Source organism: Aquila chrysaetos, chromosome 2 (assembly GCF_900496995.4).
Source record: "Aquila chrysaetos chrysaetos chromosome 2, bAquChr1.4, whole genome shotgun sequence".
NCBI lineage: Eukaryota > Metazoa > Chordata > Aves > Accipitriformes > Accipitridae > Aquila > Aquila chrysaetos.
In genome coordinates, this window is record NC_044005.1 from 42,635,299 (window position 1) to 42,647,786 (window position 12,488).

Here is a 12,488-nt window from a genome sequence, read left to right on the forward strand (position 1 = left end):
TTTCTAAACTATGTTAACACCACAAAGTTATCTAGAGGTCATTTTCTGGATCATGAGGGCAGACTACATGCTAGTTGGCTGTCACGTGAAAGTCTGATTAGATTTTTCACCTCCTGGCATTGCAAATGTTATTTTTCTAGATTGAAGAAAAACTGTTAGAGCTGTCAGAGCTGATGAAGAAGGTAAAGGAGAGCTGGGACATGAGGAAAGAGTTATACGAAGAAAACTGGGAGATTCAATTGCTCCGCAGAGAGCTAGAACAAGCAGAAACATGGCTGGCTGCCAAGGAGAGCTTTCTTTCAGATCCTAGCTATGGGGTGAGTAATGACAGTACAACACCATTGAGATGCCTCTTAGCATATACAGAGTGCTTGGAGCATGTATCAGCTCGGGCCTGAAGTTAATCACAACCTAAACAGTAATGCACCCTTGAGATTACAAAGGGCAAGAGCTCTGAGCTCTTACAGAAGTAAGCCCAGGCAGTTGCTGCATTTTACATGGTGATGGGCTCCAGGAGGTGATGGCTTCAGGGGGTGGTAGAAGACTGGGGAGAATTCCAGACCATTTTTTCACATAAATAAGATAACTCACAATCTTCCCTGTCATGCTGAGAGCCTGTTTTGAAAGGAAAAGGGGGTTTTCCCCACTTCATGTTGCGTGGTAGAATGTTTTGCACAGATGGCTTGATAGCTACCTTGTAAATTCCTATTTAAACACCAGCATCCATAGTTGTGGTTTTTTCTCATTGTTGACTGTCTTCTGATAGTTTATAAGATGGGAAAACAATGTCATAAACCCAGGTATTGAAAACTAAGCCGAGAGCAAGACAGCTTTAAGATGCATGTGTTGTAGGGCAGGAATAAACTCTGTGTCTGGCACATGCTGGAATCCAAGTACTTAATCTGTATGTAAACAGTTATAGTTGGAAGCCATGGTACCACATGGCTTCGCAGAAAAAAGAAGGTTGTTATTTGAGTTTTTTTCATGTACAGCAGACAGACTGCAAGGTACAGACCTTCTTTTTAAGTGTAAATTAAGATTTTTCACACACTACCAGGGGTTTAGACATTCAATTACAAAAATTTCAGCATCATCATTTGGCTAAATAGAATGGGATGAAAATCTTAGGTATAATCTCTTCTGATAGACATGATTTTGGACTTCTGTATCTGATAATTTTTCCATTCAGGATTCAGTGTCTGAAGTAGAGGAATTACTGAAGAAACACCGTGATTTTGAGAAGATGCTTGCAGCTCAGGAGGAGAAATTTGCTCAGCTCAGCAGGAAAACTAAGGTGAGAAGTAGAAGGTTGATGAGCTGTGTATGAAACAGGATGATGAGGATCCTTGAATGTTTGGGCCTCAGTCACTCCATAGAAGAAAGAACTCCTGTGCTGAGATGGAGTAAATGAGTCACCAAAGCTGAGAGACTGCAGATAGAGCAGCTGAGAATGAGACCTGTATGTAGACCAAAAGAGTCCAACTAGCTTGCAAAAGCTCTAGAGGAGAAGTGGAAGCTTTCTTCTGCCAGGAGCAGCAAAAAGGGTGTGTAGTGCACATTGCTGTGTGAGAAACAAGGTGATGCTACACAGATGGAGAGATTTTGATTCATTCAGGATTTCAGTAGGGACCTGCAGCCACCTGACAGTGCTGGAGGATAGCAAAGGGCTGAAAATAAAGGGAGACCTAGGCAGAGATAGGCCTTTTTCCTTCTGGCATCAGAGTTCTACAATGGATTGTATTAAGTACCAAAAATATTCAGTCAGCCTCTCAGATCCTGTTTCAATGGTTTTAAATTATTTTCCTGACATAAGCAGCAAAACATAGCTTTTGTGTTTGGCATTAGGCTAAAAATTAGCTTAGCCGAGTCTGCCTTTTGTTCAGTGATTTGCAAATTGGCTAAATGAAGGGACTAAGGTCCTCCACTCTAAAATTTTTCATGAGAACACCCCTGGATACTTACTGTTCCTACAGCAAACTTAAAGAAGCAGTGTCACAGAAGAGAAGCATAGTTTCTCTAGAGCTTATCAAAGACTCAGCTTCTAGGGAACTTAGCAAGGGCAGGATTCACTGTATTTGAGATTAACTGCCATTAGTATTCATGGCTCAGCACATAGCAATTATGTTCAGTTCTAATTCTAAGAATGCCAATGGAGGTAGAGGCCATAAAATTCAATGCCAGGAGAGAGCATATTTGAAAAAATATTCCTGCTTAAAATGAACAAAAAAATCTTAGGTAGGTACCCATGAATGCAATGAAGGTTATTTTTAAAAATGTAATACTTTTGTCCTACAGAGGGAGAAGAATCTTCTGAAACAAGTGGACACAGAAGAGAGTGAGCAGAAGGATAAAGGCAAAGTTGTACGGGTTCCCTCTCTGAAAAGAAAAACATCTGACAAAAGGAATGCACCACCAAAATTGACAGAGATAAAGAGAACAACACAACTGCCATCTGTGCCCTTACCCAGCCTGTCCTGGAGGGCCCCACTTGAAACTATTTTCTCCCCCATTGAAAAGTCTTCATCGACATTCCAACAATTAATTGTTGGGGGAGTCCCAGAAGTGCTGAGCAGCAACAAAACAGAAATGAAAGCTGAGAGGAGGCTCAGTGAGATTATCACTCCACCTACATCAAAGACAGTGGGCCCACGAGCCACATCTTTGGAAAGTCACAGTCCTTTAAGCTCTCCTTTATCTCCTACTCCCATAAGCCAGCAACGCAGCAGCAGTTTGTCAGAATCGTATGCCACAGGCCTTTTATCACCTCAGGAAAAAAGCGCTAGAGGCTCCTCTTTCTCCAACCTGCAGACAAAACTAATGGCAACTCCACCTGAGCCTGGCCGAAAGTCACTAGATAAATCACCAGATTTACTGCTGTCTAACTCCTCTTGGGAGAGATTAGAGAATATATCTTCGGTAAGTCCCAGGGATTCCTGGCGCTCTCCTCACAAAACTGCTATCCTGTTCTAGTTAAAGAAAGAAATGCAGGAAGTTCTGTATGAAAGTCACAGAGAGCACTATACAAACACAAAGAGGCATTTTATGTGCCTTTGCAGTTGATACACTTCCCAAAAAGATAGTTGACTTAAGCAGCAATGTATAGCTTAAAAGCATTTTTAATTTGCTCAGCTTTATAGCCTAGGTCTTGACAACTGTATTGGTTTCTGTTTTTCTTTCCCAAACTAGAGGTTATTCATGCTGCTGAATACTCAGCAGAACACTTAACAAGAGCCAGGAGATGCTGTCTCACAAAGAGGCAAGACTGCTGATTTACCCATATCCTCCAGGTGAGGTGGTGGTGCTTTAGTGTCCACTGAGTTTAGAAGTCAGAGAGAGGCAGGACTTAGTGGCACCCTTGCCAAAGAGCTGACCTGGTGCAAGACTAGAACCAGCAACTCCTGTTTGCTCACCCTGGCAGGAAATGCACTGTTAACTCATGGACAGGTAAAAATTGTTCCCTTCCCCTCTTGCACTTTGAGAAGAATGTGTTTGTCACATACCCAAGTGTACTGGTACAACACTATATATTGGTCTAACTCAGTATTATTGCAGGGGTGGTATGAATAACTACAGCAATTTAAGTTGCAAATTGTATTTAATAATATTAAAAAATTAATTAATTAATACATCATGATAGAGCAAATGCCATGAGCAAATTGTTTTAGAAGGACGTGAATTCTCTTCGTTTAGGTAGTATATCAGAGATGTGACTGCAGCCTAGAAAGGATTTCTAGCTGTGCTGTGAATGTAAAGGCTAGAGGCAGTAGAGATCAGTTTCTTTGTGTGGAATTTATCTAGAAAGACCTTCAGAAGTTATAACGTATGTTTAAGGGTCATTTTAAAGTTAAACAGCAATGCTCTTGTGTATCTCAGGTTTCTGCAAATCTCCAGCACATGGAGGGATTCCTAGAAAAGAGAGACCAGCTCCTTCCCGGAAGACAACAGGTAGAAACAAATGCCATCACTCTGCCTTAATTCATCTTTCCTTGAGTTATAGTACAGATCTGGTCTGACTTGTTCTTGCTGAAGAGGAGCTCAGGACTGTGGGTTTAATTCAGTTACCACTAAAATGCATGAAGAAGTGATGGGAATCATGCAGAACAGGGTCTGCCTACATTTAATGGATCTATGAACCAAAGCCTAGGCTGTATGAACACATTAATTGTGTTCCCCTAATTATAAATACAGGTTTCAATATATCAACAGAATTGGGAAAAAAAAAACCCAATATTTTTTAAAAAATTAAAATACAAGCTTCAAGACCCTGTATCAGCATGTGATCGTTTGTTGGCAGAGGAAGCCCTCACTTCCATGCTCCCAATGCTTGTAATTTCTAACTGTGCTAGAAGAGAATTAAGGTTCCTGTTTCTCTTTGAAGAAGTGGTTTGTTTAACCTAGGGCTGAATGAAGCTGAGGTATTGCATGTAAACAAGTTGTCTTGGATTGTTTGTCCCATAGAATATTTCCTCTGAAACTTTTAACTTGAAAGACTCTTTAAAAAATTGAATCTGGTATGGACTCCATCTTCTGGGAGAGAAATTTATTTTTCCTCTCTTCTGGATACACTGAACTTAGTCTGCTGTGATACTGAACTTACATATTACCAAACAAGAAAAACTGTGACTTATCTTCCTTAGGACATTTTCATTCGTTTTCTCTGAATGACCAAATTGTCAGCTTGATTCACTGGCATAACAAAATAAGAATGTAGAGAAATAATAGGATCCTTCATCCAGAAGGGTCTCATGGCAGTATGCTAACCTTTCGGTGGTACATTGTTGGGGTAGAAAATAGCAGCTACTTTTGCACAGTGTTCAGTAGCATTCCACTGGGGTTAGTTTAGGAAATTAAGATGAATTCAGCAGCCACCTTAGATTGAAACCACACACTTAACAAAACCAGACTGTGACTAGCAGGCAAGGAAAGCAGGCAAGCTGGGAAAAAAGTGGAGCTTTTAGTGGCCAAAAATAGACATGACTTTGATTACTCACCTTCTCTCAAAGATGTTGCTGACCACAACATGGTGCAGAGCTTGCTTGCACCAGGTTATATGTCATTTGTTCAGTCCTAACTCACAGAGAGACCCTTCCTGAATCACCCACACCAGAAACTACAGCAGGTTCTGTTTTTCTAGGAGATAATCATGACTAAGAGAGCTTCTGTGATCATAATATGGGCAGCTCCTGACTTCCTCTGGAAGTTGCACATGAAAGATTTCATGGTTCAAATAAAATATATAGCTAATAATTGGATTTTATTACCATTTCTATTCATGTAGCCAGGCTCAAGGTCTTGGAAATCCTTCTACGTAAAACTCGATGGATTAAAGCTTGAGTTCTATAATGATGAAAAAGAAGCATCTAAGGTAATTTTGGTTTTGAATCTTTCTAATAATCTCTGTGTTTACCCATGTAAAAATGCATTTTAAAGAAAATAGTTACATTTGCTTTGGTTTGGGGCTGGAGTAATCAGTTCTCTTTCAAATGTCAGCTGAGTGAAAATTCAACAATTGTTCAACTGATACCAACTATAAGACAGAATAATAAGCTTTCCAAAATTTTCAAACATATTCCTTAAAAGAAGTATCTTATTCAAGAATTGCCTTCAAGATATAATGCAATAGTTCATTGTTCTTCTGTGGTTCTTCCTATTCAGTGAGCCTAGTTATAAAGTTAGAAGCAGAAAAAAATAGTATGGGAGTGTAGTCAGCCTGCGGGTTGGTATGGAATTGAATCCTAGCAGAAAAGATGCAGACGACATTTTGTTTTAATTTCATCCTCCTTCAGAATGTATCCACACTCCTGTCCCTCAGCATTCCTGGCGCCAAATGTGAGAGGCTGGTAAATTACATCAGGAAAGAGAACGCCTTCAGGTTGCAGTAAGTCTTATGGAGAAGTGCAGTAATAAAAGCCTACACAGCTAACCGTACAGTTGTATTTGCCTGCAGTCACCTAAGACTGGATGTTGTTAGGAGGCGTAACTGAAATGTCTTACAGTGCTTGCCCCACTCACAGGGACGGAAGGTATAAGGCAAGACTAACTAGAATTCACTGTCTCCTATCCTTATGTACAGGCTGAGAGATGGGGCAGAGTATTTCTTCGCAGCACCTTCTCAGACGCTGATGGAGGACTGGCTGCGATCGCTACAGAATAATATAGGTACATTCTCACTTCCTTCTAGAATGAACTGTGTTTTTAGCAAGTGATGGTGAGAGAAAGAGAAGAGAATGAGAAGTTGTCCTTAGTCTGGGGCATTTTGAGCTGTCCTTTTTAACTCTGTTAGACAGCAGTACACAAGTCACCTGCCACCTTGCGATGTAATGACCTGGCACGAGAATGCCCAGTGTGGCTTGCAAAGCAGCATTTCAGTTGTATTGCAGTCAGCATCAGGTTATTCCCAGGGAGGGGTCCTGCCCAAGGGCTGTATTCATCCTTTTATTAAGGAGTTGCTTTGGATCTTGATAAACAGCTTTTCTTCTGAATCTAGATCTCTTTCTGGACAACTCACTAGGCGGTGTCTTACTGGAAAGGAAGCCAGAGCACAGTTATAACAATGATGTTCAGAGAAAATTGTTATGGAGCCAGAAATGGCAAACTTGGCCTCTAACACTACTTCAGAAGGTTTTTATTTGTGTTCTTTGACTCTGCAGGACACAGTAGCAGATCACATTCCACAGTGATGGTGCAGTCTTTCGCTCCAAACACAGAGACCTCCCAGACAAGACTGTGGGACTTTCCAGACAGAGACTCTGCTGAAAGACTAACCAGCAAAAGCTCACTCCTGAGGTAGGGGCTCTGTGCCACAAGGCTGAACAGACGTCAGTGCTGTTTGTGCTCAGGCACCAGTCACCTACAAAGGGAGATTGCCCTGAGGTCAGGAAGTGCCGCTCCTCTGTCACTAATGTCACAGAAATAGTGTAGCCACCAGGACTAGGGAAGTGATCGTCCCCCTGTACTCGGCACTGGTAAGGACACACCTCAAATACTGTGTTCAGTTTTGGGCCCCTCACTACAAGACATTGAGGTGCTGGAGCGTGTCCAAAGAAGAGCAACGAAGCTTGTGAAGAGTCTAGAGCACAAGTCTTATAAGGAGCGGCTGAGGGAACTGGAGTTGTTTAGCCTGGAGAAAAGGAGGCTCACAGGGGGACATTGTTGCTCTCTACAACTACCTGAAAGGAGGTTGTAGTGAGGTAGGTGTCGGTCTCTTCTCCCAAGTAACAAGAGGAAATGGCCTCAAATTGCCCCAGGGGAGGTTTACATTGGATGTTAGGAAATATTTCTTCACTGAAAGGGTTGTCAGGCATTGGAACAGGCTGCCCAGGGAAGTGGTTGAGTCACCAGCCCTGGAGGTATTTAAAAGACGTGTAGACGTGGTGCTTAGGGACATGGTTTAGTGGTGGACTTGGCAGTGCTAGGGTAACAGCTGGACTCAGTGATCTTAAAGGTCTTTTTCAACCTAATCAATTCTATGATTCTAACCCAGTAAAATACAGTATTCTTGAGTATGACCCTGCCTCAATTAATCTGTGTCATTTATGATGTGCTACAGCCAGTTTTTAAATACTGGCCTCACTATAGTCAGCCATATCTTGTCTGTGGTTCATGACATAAAATTGGGACACCCAGAGGAATTCTTGTATCACCTATTATAGGCACCAAAGTTACTAAAATAAAGTATCTGATCTGAAGACTGGGTTACCTGTATGCTCAACGGAGAGAGACAGATGAGGGAATCAGAGCAGGAGTCTACAACAGGCGCTTTGGATTTTCCTCTGACCATTGTCTCCAGCAGGGTCTGAAAGGAACCCAGCCTTCTAATTTGAGGAGCCAAACCAGTTGTTTAAGGTTGCACTGTTTGAATACTTTCCTCAAAGGCTGTTTTGAGAATCCATACACAGGCATGGAAAACACAGCCACAGCCAAATTCAGAAATTTGGCCTGTAGTATAAATCAATTTCTGTTGCACTTGGAGTCAGTAAAAATCTTACAGTTTAGGATGTGAAATCCTAGTCCCTCTGCCTGGTAGATTTTTGCTGCTGTGCTAGACGCCTAACAAGTTCTTACATATACAGAGCAACTTAAACTCCTCTAGATTGTACCTGATTTTCTGGTGATGCATGTTGTTGATAGGAGAACACCTTCCTTCAAAATCAAACTGGAGAGAGAGTCTGCAGAATTTTCCGGAGATTGTAAGGAAGATGGGACCGCAGTGACACGAGCCTCCACCACCACCCTAAACCTAGAACAAAGTGGTAATAAAACAAAACTGCTTCCATCTCTACTAGAAGCAGGAAGAGAAAAATGACACTTGCCTCACTGAACACCAGACACTTAACGATTATGTCTTAACCCAGCCCTCTGGAAATGTACTGATATGTTTTAAGTTAATCACTACCCTTGGAACTTATTTTAATTCTGTATTAAATCTAGTAAAACCATTAAATATAATTAAACAGGACTGCATCTGGTATACTTTTGTGTATAAGATGACTCTGTCATTCGTCATGTCACCTAAGTGATATCTACTCCAAGTTACCTAATGGAAGAGTAGAAGGACCTTTAAGCCACACAGCTCAAGTGAAGTGAGCACTAAGCAGAGCACAAGGTGCAAGATGTGAGTGAACAGCAGCCACCTGCAAGTAGCTTTGCAGGTATTAATAGATAAGATTTAAGAGGGTTGGGCAGCCTGTACACTGCAGAAGCAGAAGACTCAAAGGGAACATCTGTTATATAATTCCTACAGTGTTTTGTAGTCTCCACAATCCTTCATTTTTACAACACATTAACCAACAATTCCCTAGCTATTTGCCAATTCTTTCTGGATGAGGTTACCAGGAAAAAAAAGTCCTGCAGTGTTACTCATTTTTAATGGAATCTGAAACTAAAATAATACATGAACAATCAGTCTCTCAGTGCAAAAGGAGAGGAAAAGCAGGATACCAAGGAGGAAGTCTAGTCCCCAGACCACTGCTCTCAGAAAGACCAAAAACTAGGTTGATTAACAAGAGCCTATTGGGAAGCTGAATTGAGTAGAAATTATATAATAGTCTTTGGGGGAAATATGGGGGAAGGAAAAAACCATGTCCTATAGTATGTTATCCGTATGAAGTCTCAACTTGTTCTCATTACACTATTGGCCTTTTTCACTCTTCTGCATTCCTGTAGCTGAACATTGTGTCAGGTGCACACAAATTACCAAATTATCCCCACAGTGCATGCAGCAAAGTCCCAGCATGATGCAGCAGCGCAATAAAGACAGGTGACCACATCAGTAGCGGTCTGTTCTTTTTGGCAAGTAGTATAACGCTTACTTTGAAAAGATACCGCTCCTTGGGCCAAACACAGAACTGGTGGGATGGGACCTCTGGAGGGCTGTACTCAAAGCCAAATAATCATCAACACTAGATCAGAACAGGTATGGTTTTGTGTAGACAAGCCTTAAAAACCCTCTGAGGATGCCAGTTCCACAGTCTCTCTGGGTGACCTGTTTAGTGCTGCTCTACTCTGAGTGAATATTTTCCCAAAGTTTGGTATGAACAGTCCAAACAAGGACTTGTGCCTGTTGTCCCCTGCTATGTCATATACTGTTACCAAGAAGAGCATGGACCCATCAGCTTTGTACCTGCACTTCAGCAGTTGAAGGTGCTGTCATATTGCCTTCTTTTTGGCCAGACTAAGCAAGTGCAACTCTACCACTCTCCCCTCATAGGCTGTGTGCCCTCAAAGCACTGATCAGCTTGGTAGCCCTCCACCACATCCCTTTCAGTCTCTCTGCTTCCCCCTTGAACAGGGCATCCCCAAACTGTTCACCATATTACATGTACGTCCCCGTCACTCCTGACTGAAGGGGGTTACACTCCTGCTGATATAGCCTGTTACATGATTTGCTTTATTTGCACTGCTTACTCATACTGACCGTGCCGTCCACGTTAACTGCCAGGCATTGCTGCTCGGTCTGTGCGGACAAAGAAGGGGCATATTCTGCACGTGATGCTGAGTTTTGCACTTTTTCTTGTTCAACTTCATGAGAATTCTGTTGGTCCAATCCTCAAGTTTTCCTGATGTCCTCCTGGATTGAAGATCTGCCGTTTGTCATATCAGCCACACCCTGATTTTTTTAATATTGACCCCAAATATACTGAGGATGTTCTCTACCTCATTGTACAGCTTACTGATGAAGTCGTAGAACAATATTAGTCACAGTATTTACCCTAGGATACTCCATTTTTCACCAGCTGATGTCTAGAAGTCAAGCCATTAATTGTTGCCATTGTACAAGGCATCTCAGCCAGTTTTCAGTCTTTTTATCCAGCAAGACTTCCAAAACTTCCAAATGAGAATGGTCTTGGAGACAAAGGACAAGCCTTACTAAAGCTGAAGTATATTACATCTACTTTTCTCCACGTGACCATATACCCAGTGACTTCACAATGAAGGGCAATTACGTGGTCCAAGCCTCATCTCCCCTTAGTAAATCCATGCTGAATGTTCCTGATTGCCACCTCGTCCTTCACGTGCTTGGAATGAAGTCCAGGAGGACTCGCTGCATGATCTCACCAGTGGCTGTGGTGAGCCTGATTGGCCTCGTATATGGTTTATCAGATCCTTTCTTGCCTTCACATTAGGCTGTATCGCATCATGAGAGCCCTCCTCCAGCCACCGTAGTGTTTCATAGCTAATAGAGCAGCAGTCTCAGAGTCACACAGCCTGACGGTGGAGTGCTTTACTGACCACCTAGCTTCTCTAAGCAGACCCTCATCTGTTGCTTCCCCAATATTGGATCTCCCAGCTCCTTCCGTAACCGTGCTGGTACGCACAAAGGCCTGGGGCCAGGCTTTACCTATGAGTACTGAGAAGGAAAAGAAGAGGAAAAAAAGAAGTATGGAATACTTCAGCCTTTTCCATATTGTCCATCACTAGGTTTTCTCCTCCATTTGCCTCCCTAGTGGCCCCACAATTGCTCTGAATTTCTATGTCACTGCTATCTATCTACATGGTTGAAGAGCAAAGAGTAGCTAAATGAACTTTAGCAATTCCTGCAACACCACAAATCTGGGCTCTGGACGAGGAGCAAAGGGTCCAGGACAAAAAGTCTGGCCAGCTCTCTGGTGCCTCTGTCCCACACAAGAGGCAGTCTCCTACCACTAATGCTCTTTGATTCCTCTTCGTATGTCAAATAAGAGACCTGAATCTAAAAGTGATGAAGACCACTCTGAGACTTCGCAGACTTGTGCTGTGAGGCTCCTCTTTCACTTTCCTGTTGGCCGGACTGTTAGTCTCCAGGCTACCTCAGCACAGTTCTAGCAGTCAAAGAAGAGATAAAGAATTGGAACAAGTTAGAATGAGAACTTGGGCAATAATGCTATGAAATTGCTGGATTAAGTGGATAGGTGCATAAAACTGAATCTTTTTTTTACAGGGGACTAGACAGAACCTTCTTGATGGGCAGACATGTGCACACCCACACACATGCCTGCACACGCGTGTACTCGGTTGAGGAGGCATGTTCCAAACTCACCACCCCAACAGCGATGCTGTATTACTAGTTCCTCTTTAGTGGCTAAGACTGAGGACCAGAGTGTAAAGATGAGGCCCCGCACTAGGTCGCTGACCCCACTTAAAGAAGTTACGGCGCCTGACAGAATGGTAGAGACACAAATGGAATTTTAAAAAGTCTTTAAAAAGTTTTTTACTGTGAAATAAGAACATGGCCTGCAGGGATTTTTTTCTGGATAAAATGGTTTCATTCCTTTCACAACACTTTGTTGCATTGGAAACTAGACAGCAGGTCAAAAGTATATACCAAGAGAGGGGAATGATGATCTAATCACAACAGAAGCAATTTGCAGAAAAGAGTTGTCACCATTTTCAGAAACTGAACTGTAACAATCCAGGTGGCCAGAGCTGCAGGCCTGTAAAAGATTTCAGTCTTTAAATTGTTTGAGCTTGATACTGACAAATGAGTGGAATTAGATGCTGTCGGGTCTGTACCTCTCTCCCAGGGATTGTCAGTCATTCTAAACTGCATTACTGTAGTCTTAGATGAGACCAGTCTAAGAATAACTGCAACCTGATCCACAGATGAAAGATAATTGCACTTAATGCTTTGTCCCGTACTACGATGGCTTCGTGCTTTTGCCTTGAGGTGCTGATGTAAAGGATCCATTGAACTGGCTGTGCACAGTTAGGGCAGCTTCGGCGTAACAGATTTGTTTATAGCGCTCTGAATGGCACTCTGCGAAGTCACAGCAACTGAACGTAAGGAGCGACCTCACTCTATGATCCAACAAAAATCCCTTGGCAGCCACCTGAGTGTCACTCCTGGGAAGAAGGCAAGTAAGAGAGCAGTTATTTCCTAATAAAATGAACTTTTCAGGGTTTGCCAGATTCTTGCAGGGAAGATGTTCAACCTTTGAAAAGTGATTCACACATTAAAAATGCAAAAGGCTATGGGATTAAATTATAGAGTGTAAGCCTGTCTTTCTGCA

At 42.3% G+C, this 12,488-nt stretch overlaps 1 protein-coding gene across 3 annotated transcripts in view; it reads left to right on the plus strand.

The window, feature by feature from the left end:
- The window catches only part of SPTBN5 (spectrin beta, non-erythrocytic 5), a 109,179-nt gene extending 100,721 nt beyond the window's left edge, over positions 1–8,458 (plus strand). For 2 of the 3 annotated variants that reach the window (XM_041128072.1, XM_030004503.2), the window contains exons 62-70: positions 141–317; positions 1,190–1,294; positions 2,296–2,916; positions 3,874–3,945; positions 5,279–5,365; positions 5,787–5,878; positions 6,074–6,159; positions 6,651–6,786; positions 8,131–8,458. In XM_041128072.1, the coding sequence (XP_040984006.1) occupies positions 141–317; positions 1,190–1,294; positions 2,296–2,916; positions 3,874–3,945; positions 5,279–5,365; positions 5,787–5,878; positions 6,074–6,159; positions 6,651–6,786; positions 8,131–8,305 (1,551 nt within the window). In that variant the 3' untranslated portion in view covers positions 8,306–8,458. Of the gene's footprint in view, positions 1–140; positions 318–1,189; positions 1,295–2,295; positions 2,917–3,186; positions 3,445–3,873; positions 3,946–5,278; positions 5,366–5,786; positions 5,879–6,073; positions 6,160–6,650; positions 6,787–8,130 lie in introns of those variants that run through there. The other variant, XR_005933754.1, reaches the window with a different exon arrangement.
- Positions 8,459–12,488: the final 4,030 nt, after the last annotated feature.